At 45.3% G+C, this 8682-nt stretch overlaps 2 protein-coding genes across 5 annotated transcripts in view; one reads left to right on the forward strand and one right to left on the reverse strand.

The window, feature by feature from the left end:
* Positions 1–2438: 2438 nt before the first annotated feature.
* Positions 2439–5464, reverse strand: DNPH1 (2'-deoxynucleoside 5'-phosphate N-hydrolase 1). The gene is made up of 4 exons (XM_001364918.4): positions 5227–5464; positions 3525–3593; positions 3184–3294; positions 2439–2704 (listed from the first exon to the last, which is right to left on the reverse strand). The coding sequence occupies exons 1-4, from the start codon at positions 5462–5464 to the stop codon at positions 2550–2552; spliced, it is 573 nt and encodes a 190-aa protein (XP_001364955.3). The 3' UTR covers positions 2439–2549.
* A 32-nt stretch (positions 5465–5496) lies between these two features.
* Positions 5497–8682, forward strand: part of TTBK1 (tau tubulin kinase 1) — a 107143-nt gene continuing 103957 nt past the window's right edge. For 3 of the 4 annotated variants that reach the window (XM_056818272.1, XM_056818273.1, XM_007483952.3), the window contains exons 1-3: positions 5704–5854; positions 6221–6385; positions 7361–7462. The gene's annotated coding sequence lies outside the window, so the exon portion shown is untranslated. Of the gene's footprint in view, positions 5606–5703; positions 5855–6220; positions 6386–7360; positions 7463–8682 lie in introns of those variants that run through there. The other variant, XM_056818274.1, reaches the window with a different exon arrangement.

An 8682-nucleotide genomic window follows, 5' to 3' on the forward strand; every position in this document is an offset into this window, starting at 1 on the left:
CTTTACTTTCTTAGGATTAATACTAAGTATTGGTTCCAAAGCAGAAGAGAGGTAAGGGTTAGACAATTGGAGTTAAGTGATTTGCCCAAGGTTACATAGCTAGGAAGTGTCCAGGGTCACATTTGAACCCAGGACCTCCCATGTCCAGGCCTGACTCCCTATCCACTGAGCCACCTTGCTGCCCAACAGTGGAATGGCCTACTTGAGTGAGTTTCTAAGTCATGATTAGTATTCAATCAGATGACTACTCTGTTAGCAGGTACATTATGTGGGAAGCCACACACTAGGCAAAGAATTATATTGATGAAGTGATTTCTAAGGTTCCTTCTAATTCTGAATTTGTAGTTTAATCAAGATGTTTACTTCCTCTCCTGATGCAAATTTTTTCCTCTGACTCCCAGCCCTAGTAAGACAGTTTCAGGAGGGGTCATGGTCAAAAAGGAATCACTCATGTGGTGATTAACCTTCCAGTGGTGCTCCAACTAAGTTCTGGTTAGATCCCAATTTTAGATAGGCTATTTTTTTTAAACTTTTAAACATTATTTTCATTTTCATTTTCAAACATTATTCATTGGAAACAAAGATCATTTTCTTCCCCCCTCCCGCCACCCCCCACCATAGCCGATGTGCAATTCCATTGGATATCACATGTGTCCTTGCTCCGAACCCATTTCCATGTTGTTGGTATTTGCATTAGGGTGTTCATTTAGCGTCTCTTCTCAGTCATATCCCCTTCACCTCTGTACTCAAACAGTTGCTTTTCCACGGTGTTTTTACTCCCACAGTTTGTCCTCTGTTTGTGGGTAGTGTTTTTTCTTCTAGATCCCTGCAGATTGTTCAGGGACATTGCATTGCCACTAATGAAGTCCATTACGTTCTATTGTACCACAGTGTATCAGTCTCTGTGTACAATGTTCTCCTGGTTCTGCTCCTTTCACTCTGCATCACTTCCTGGAAGTTGTTCCAGTCTCCATGGATAGATAGGCTATTCTTCAGATGGCAGATTGTAAGGTTTAAATTTAGGTTTTATACTAAATATGAGTTATAAAGTTATATTGTGGACACAGATTTTAAAATATTATATATAAGTCAAAATGACTTTTATTAGCTTTTATTTGAAAAGAAGTAGAAAGAGTGAAAGTGTAAAATGTAGATAAAGAGACAGATTCCTAACAAACCTACCAGCTCTTCTCAGGTGAAGTCTAGCTCAGCCCTTGCAGGGGCCACCTAAATCCAATCTCTACATGGATTTTTTGGTAATCCTCAGCCAGAAGTCCAGGTGATGTCTTCAGCGAGAGTTCTACCAATGCAGCTTCCTCCAAAGCCAAGGCAGGAATCTCAGCCACTCACCCAGCAAGCCAATGCAGGACCCAGGAAAAAGCCTCCTCTAAAGTCAGGAAAGGAATCTCAGCCACTCACTCCAAATGCCAGGAAAGGAAAATCCCAAGAACATGTTGGTCTCTTCTTTTATGCTCCTTTTTCCAAGTCACTCCCCAACTTTATGGGAACCAATTGTAAGCTCCCAATTTGCCTAGCACTGCCCTAGGGGTGGAGGTGGGCAGTGGCCTTTAGAGGTGTCACTATTGTGACTTGAGAACTCTTCTTAATGGTTAAGTAAGGGTGCTTTGAGTTCTTGATTTGATTAGCTAAAAACAGACAGGTGAGAGTTAATCCTGTCTTCACAATATACAAAAACCTTGTCAAGTCCATAGTGAAAACCTTTCCATTTGAGCTAGCCTGCTAGAATTCATCCTCTGGGAACACAGAGTCACCTTCTGCTACAATGAGGCTTTGGAAGGCTTTAGCAGAAGCCAACTCAATACAGTTAGTGGTTGTCCTTTGTACTTTGAAGAGGACCAAAATGACATCTATGGTGGTGTCTTTCAATTTCAGCAGAAAATGGATTTAAGTGAGGCAGAGTTGCATGAAGTCATTCAAGTCTAGAAGCAAGATAGTAGTCAGGGCTGGTGATGGCTCCAGATGTAGATTGCTTCTTCCATGTCTAATTAAGCTCTAAGCATTCCATAGCACTTGCTTCTGCTTTGTGGTTGTTTGAACCAGTTGTTCTCATTCACCTCTTCTATAGAGGAAGTCTTCTCATCCCTAGAGTAGGTCTTCCTCTAACTGACCACCAGGTTTGAGGCCTGTCAGTTGCCCTGAACCTGGTTTAGCCTGCCTGATGAGACCATTTACCAAGATGTGAGTGCTACGCAATCGGCTGCTTCCTGAGGGGCACAAGTGAACGCTGAGTAGCAGGTGGACACCAAAGGAGGATGAACAGCTACTCAATGTAGTAAGTATATTAAAACACAGATGGGTGGTGCTGATGGTGGGCCTGTAAACCTTAAACAGCCTCAAGACAATGAAGCCCATCCTTGTTTATGTGAATTCTCATCTCTTTCCCACCCTTCCCACCCTCAAGAAATGACCTAAAGATACAACTTGAACACACCTTTTAATTCAGGATTGGGGAAAGGGGCCAAGAATGGCATATGGAAGAAGTGCAATCAAGCAGGTTTTGGAGTAGAAATTTAGATATCAAGGTTAGGTCAAGAAGTAAGAGTTGAAGAGGGGGAGGCAGCTCCAGGCTCGGGAGGATCGGTCTCAAAGTACCGGTCCAACAGTGTCTCTACTTCATTCTCTTCATAGTCCCACACCTGGAATCGTGTTCCATCAGCTGCACCTCGGATCATGGCTGACAGAACTGGGGAAAGAGCACAAACAGATGAGACATGGCAGTTGCCCAATGGCCAGGCTCAGCCCATTCCACAATTCCCTTTTGGGCAAGGCCACTAGAATCACTGAGATTATGTGACAGGAGGGCTGGTAGACCAGGGCTAAGGTCTGTTCTATTCAGTGCCCTGGGGAAAGGACTAATATAATGGCTACAAACTAAGAAAAGGCAGAGCTAGACTCAAGAGTTAGAGGCTATACCAGGGAGGTAGCAGATAACCCTTAAAGAGAGGGTTATCCTTCAAGCAGGCCTGGATGGCTATTTGTTGTGGATCTTACAGAAAGTATTCTTTTTCAGGGAAAGCACCTCCTAGCTCTCTTCCCAATAGTCCATGCAGATGACCTTGGGGCCAGAATGTATAAACTCTAATCCAAAAGGTTTGGGAGTCTCCTTATATCCCCTGTCTTCTCAGAAAGCTGTAAGTGGATGTCAGGGTATGGGGCACTCACCTCGGCCAGACTGAGGGCGAAATAGGCATAGAATTCTCTTGTTGAGGGCCACAGCCCGGCCCAGCTCATAGCCAACACCCAAGGAAGGCTGGGTCACCTCAGCCACAACCACTACAAGAAGATAAGCAGATGATGAGCTGGCTCTAAGTCTTTCTAGTGTTTGATAGAGCATATGTACAATTAGAGAAATTTTAAAATGTAAGGTAGGATTATTATTTTTGCAGAGAACACATAGTCAATCCTGGAGGGAAAGGGCAATACTTGGATACAAGGGTGGAAAAATCCAAAGCCTCTAGGTCTTGTGCTTTCTGGGAACTAGGAAACCAACGGGGGCAACTTACCATCTGCCTGCTGCAACCAAGCCAAGTCCCGCTCATGAATAAGCCTGTCACCTCCTGCTGCCTCTTCTCCTGTTGAGATTTTGGTAGACATGGAATCAACTGAGTAAGGATGGAAACCCATTCCCACCCTGACCCATCAATTGTCCTTGGGCCCCTTTCCACTCACTATCTACAATCTCACTCAGTCTTCCAGTCATTCACTATCAACAGAGTTAGAGTAAGAAATTGAGTTGTGTGATTTATAAGGTTCTGTTCAAACTTAAGATTCTATGAAAAATGTTTAGTTAGAATCTACTGTGTGCTAGGTGCTAGATAGAGACTGAGACAGTCCCTGCCTTCGAGGTCAGAAGTAAAAGAACAGTGGGACTTTACTTGGACCTTGAAAAAAAGTTAAGATGTGGATATACAGAATGGACAGAGCATTCCCAGTATGAAGGAGGGTGTAAACAAGAAAGCTGAGGTGAGAGTATGAAACACCGAGACAGAGGGGCAGACTAATGAGTGTCCTTAAAGTGAATTCTTTTTAATGAAGTGGGAAATAAAGTTACTGTATATTGTAGAAAGTCTGGAATGTCAGGTTAGGGAGTTTGAATTTTATTTTGAAGGCAGGAAGAGAAGTTTTTCAGCAGGGAAATAGACATGATCAAAATAGTATCTTGGGAAGATTAAACCAAGATGGAATGGGAGAGAAATTGTATGCAAGGAAGCCTACGGAGTTTATTCCAACAATTTAAGTCTCAAATGATGGTCTACTCTCTGATGGTGGCTGTATTAATGGAAAGAAAGGTATATCATGAACAATGAGAAGGAAAAATCAACTAGATTTATCAGCTGACATTGTGGAGAGTGAGAAGAGGTTAAGAATTAAAAGAGGGCTCTGACCAACCGTTTGAGAGCCTGAGATGCTAGCAGAACATCCAATAGAAATGTCCTTCAAGCAACTGGAGAGGTTTAAGAGGGCTGGTGCCCCAGATCTGAAACTCATCTGTGTTTATAACTGATTTAAGTCATGGTAGTGAAAAAGATTTCCAAAGGCTGGTGAATATAGAACTTACGATGTGCCAAGCACTGTGCTAATAGCTAATAATAATCATCATAATAACAGCTAACATATAAAACATTTACTATATGCCAAGCACTGGGCTAAGGGTTTTACAAATATCTTCATGCTCCTTCACAGAAATACCCTGGGATGTGGGTGTTCTTCTCATCTCAATTTGACAGATGATGAAAGAGACTTGCCCAGGGTCATCCAGCAAGGAAGTCTCGATGGCCAAATCTGAAATCAGGCCTTCCTGATGCCAGGCCTGGGGCTCTACCCATCGTACTACCCAGCTGCCTCTAACCGCCCGGTGCCCAGACATCCATCGCCCTGGAGGCTCTCCAGAGATCTCAGGTTAACCCACTCTCAGGTCCAGCCCAAGACCTTGTTCAACTAATTCAAGTACCTCCCTGTGGCTAGGAGTCTTACACTGAGCTGGGAGCAGACCCCGCCCCCGGACGGCAGCCTCCCGATAGGCTCCGCCCTACCTCTCCTCCCCGAGACTCCGCCCCCTGCCGCGCGCGACCCCGACTCTGCTAGGAGGGAGGAGAGGGTAGCATTGCCCCAACCCCCCCCCCCCCCCCCGGCGGGGCCGCCCTTGGACTAGCTCAGACGCCGCCCTCTGCTTTGGGCTGAGCGGTTCGGCCCTAGGCTTCTCACCACGCGCGCCCAGCTCGGCGGCCGCCACGTGCTCGGTGAGCACCGCCCCGAAGCGCCGCAGTCTTGACACGATGCGCCCATAGAGGGCCCGGTCCTGCCTCCCTCCTCGGATGCTCCCGCAGAAGTAGAGGGCCCGCCGGCCTGGCCCCCCCGGCTCCCCGGGCTCCCGCGGCTCCGCTCCAGGGCCGCGCTCTCCACCCCGCTCCCGCTCCCGCCCGGAAGCCGCTGCCGCCGCCATCCCCGCCTCCTGTACTCCCTCTACAGGTCCCGCGCGCCGTGCAGGCTACAGCACCGCCCCCAGGGGCGCACGTGCCTTCCCCCTACACGTGACCAGGCAGCCGGGGTTACCCCTTCCTCTACCCTCACCTCCCCCTGGACTGTGAGTGTTAGGGGAGAAGGGGAGGGGGGCTGCCCTGAGAACGCCCCCGCCCTCGAACTGGCCTACACCCTGCGTCATAACCACTTGGACGTCGTAGTAGCGGGAGCCGTAGCACGAGTGCGCACGTGCATAGCCCGAGGCCCTGGTGGTACCGGGGTTCCACTCCCTGCAGACTAGCCCTCCCCTTGAGGCCCTGGCCAGGACATCGTCCAACCTCTCCAAGCCTTATTTTCCTCATCCATAAAATGGGTATAATACAAGTACACACTTTATACTGTAGGTAGAGGGCTTTTGCAGACTTAACCCTTTCTGAAATCACAATCATAGGATTTTTAGAATTGAAGTGGGACCTACTTGGCCTTCAATTCCCCTCAAAGACCTCCCTACTGCGACCTATCCAGTCAGCCTCTGCTTGAAACCTGCCTCCTCCCCATTCCACCAGGCAGCTCTTTCCATTTTTTGGCAGCTATCATTGTTAGGAGGATGTGGGGCGAGGGGTCCTTTGGGTTTCTTTTTGTTGTGTTAGGATGTTGGTTTTTTGGGTTTTTTTCTGACACCAATACTAAATTGGCCTCTTTGCGCCTCCCACCCATTGTTCTCTGTTCTTTTCTCCAGGGCTCAGCCAGAACAAGTCTATTCCATCTGCCACATGACAGCAATACATGAAGGGAGCTATCATCATATTCCCTGACTATTCTTCACTTCAAGATCGACACCCACAATTCCTTCAAACGATCCTAAGACAAGGAGGCAGTGTCCTTAACCATCCCGGTTTTCAATGTATTAGTATTGTTTTTCCCAAACTGAAAGGGTCCAGATGTGTGGAGGCAGCTAGGTGGCTTAGTGCCCAGATCACTGGGACTGCACTCAGGAAAACCAGAGTTCACATATAGTCTTAGGCACTCACCTGCTTTGTGATCCTGGGCAAGTCACTAACCTGTGTATTTTTTTTTAAAAACCCTTACCTTCTGTCTTAGAATCAATACAAGTATTGGTTCTAAGGCAGAAGAGTAAAAAGCTAGGCAATTGGGGTTAAATGACTTGCCCAGGTTCATATAGCTAGGAAGTGTCTGAGGTCAGATTGGAATACAGGTCCTTCCAACTTCAGGCCTGGCACTGTGTCCACTGAACCTGATTGTCTTAATCCTCTGGAGAACCACTCCAGTATATTTGCCAAGAAGACCAATATGGGGTCATGGAGAGCTGGGCTTGAGGGAACAACACTCTCCAGGGTTGGTTGGTTGGTTGGTTGTCTTTTATACTTGAAGAAGATCAATATGGTATCACTATGTCGGGGTCGGTGTACAATGTATCTGTGGTGGACTAGACCAATACAGACTCTGAAGGCTCTACCACAAGTTGGTGATAAATAGTGGGTATGAACATTTGGGAAGGAAATGGCTTTAAATTTGTACATCTCACATTTCTTTTGACCTACTGAAATTCTGCTTTGCTCATAGAACACAGCACCATCTTTGATGCTGAATAGTCCTGCGACAGTGGCTCCCATGTCTCACAATCAATACTAGAGTTCTTAAGAGAGAGACTTGTAGTGTTCTTGTATTGCTGCTTCTGACTTCCATGTGAAGCCTGATCTTGTTCATAGTCTTTTAGTCTTGTTCATAGTCTTGTATTTGGTATTAGAACTATGAGGCCAGCCCATTGGAGTTGCGCTCTCTGTAGAAGTGTTTGAATGCATGGTAGTTCAGCTTTAGAAATAACCTCATTGTCCCATTTCTTATTTTTTTTTATCAGGTTATCTTCAGAATCTTCCCAAGACAATTCAAATGGAAATGATTCAATTTCCTGGCATGGTGCTGGAATACTCTCCAGGTTTCACAGGCATACAATAATGAGGTCAGCACAATGGCTCTGTAGACTTTCAGTATGATAGGCAGCCTAGTATCTCTTTTCTCCCACACTTTTTTGGGTTTTATTTTCTCTTTAAAAAAAAATTTTTTTTAAATGGGCAAGGGACATGGATAGGCAGTTCTCAGATAAAGAAATCAAAACTATTAATAAGCACATGAAGAAGTGTTCTAAATCTCTCATAATCAGAGAGATGCAAATCAAAACAACTCTGAGGTATCACCTCACACCTAGCAGATTGGCTAACATGATAGCAAAGGAAAGTAATGAATGCTGGAGGGGATGTGGCAAAGTGGGGACATTAATTCATTGCTGGTGGAGTTGTGAATTGATCCAACCATTCTGGAGGGCAATTTGGAACTATGCCCAAAGGGCGACAAAAGAATGTCTACCCTTTGATCCAGCCATAGCACTGCTGGGTCTGTACCCCAAAGAGATAATGGAGAAAAAGACTTGTACAAAAATATTCATAGCTGTGCTCTTTGTTTTGGCCAAAAACTGGAAAATGAGGGGATGCCCATCAATTGGGGAATGGCTAAGCAAATTGTGGTATATGTTGGTGAGGGAATACTATTGTGCTAAAAGGAATAATAAAGTGGAGGAATTCCACGGAGACTGGAACAACCTCCAGGAAGTGATGCAGAGTGAAAGGAGCAGAACCAGGAGAACATTGTACACAGAGACTAATACACTGTGGTATAATCGAATGTAATGGACTTCTCCATTAGGGGCGGTGTAATGTCCCTGAACAATCTGCAGGGATCTAGGAGAAAAAACACTATTCATAAGCAGAGGATAAACTGTGGGAGTAGAAACACCGAGGAAAAGCAACTGCCTGACTACAGCGGTTTAGGGGACATGACAGAGGAGAGACTCTAAATGAACGCTCTAATGCAAATACTAACAACATGGCAATGGGTTCGAATAAAGACATATGTGATACCCAGTGGAATCACGCGTCGGCTACTGGGAGTGGGGGGGAGGAAAAGAAAATGATCTTTGTCTTTAATGAATAATGCTTGGAAACAATCAAATAAAATATAAAATTAAAAAAAAATTTTAAATTAATTTAGAATATTTTTCCATGGTTACATGATTCATATTCTTTCCCTCCCTTCCTCCCTCCCACAGATAATGAGAAATTCAATGGTGTTTTACATGTATCTTTGATCAAGACCTATTTCCATATTATTAATATTTGTATAGTG

This window comes from Monodelphis domestica, chromosome 2 (genome assembly GCF_027887165.1).
Source record: "Monodelphis domestica isolate mMonDom1 chromosome 2, mMonDom1.pri, whole genome shotgun sequence".
Taxonomy (NCBI): Eukaryota; Metazoa; Chordata; class Mammalia; order Didelphimorphia; family Didelphidae; genus Monodelphis; species Monodelphis domestica.

What these genes read in the sequence shown, in the direction of transcription:
- DNPH1 (XM_001364918.4), bottom strand. Translation starts at nt 5,464, where the DNA reads ATGGCGGCGGCAGCGGCTTCCGGGCGGGAGCGGGAGCGGGGTGGAGAG. An exon ending in TTGGTTGCAGCAGGCAGATG is followed by an intron (nt 3,295 to 3,524) that starts GTAAGTTGCCCC and finishes ATCTTCTTGTAG; the next exon opens with TGGTTGTGGCTGAGGTGACC. An exon ending in TCGCCCTCAGTCTGGCCGAG is followed by an intron (nt 2,705 to 3,183) that starts GTGAGTGCCCCA and finishes CTCTTTCCCCAG; the next exon opens with TTCTGTCAGCCATGATCCGA.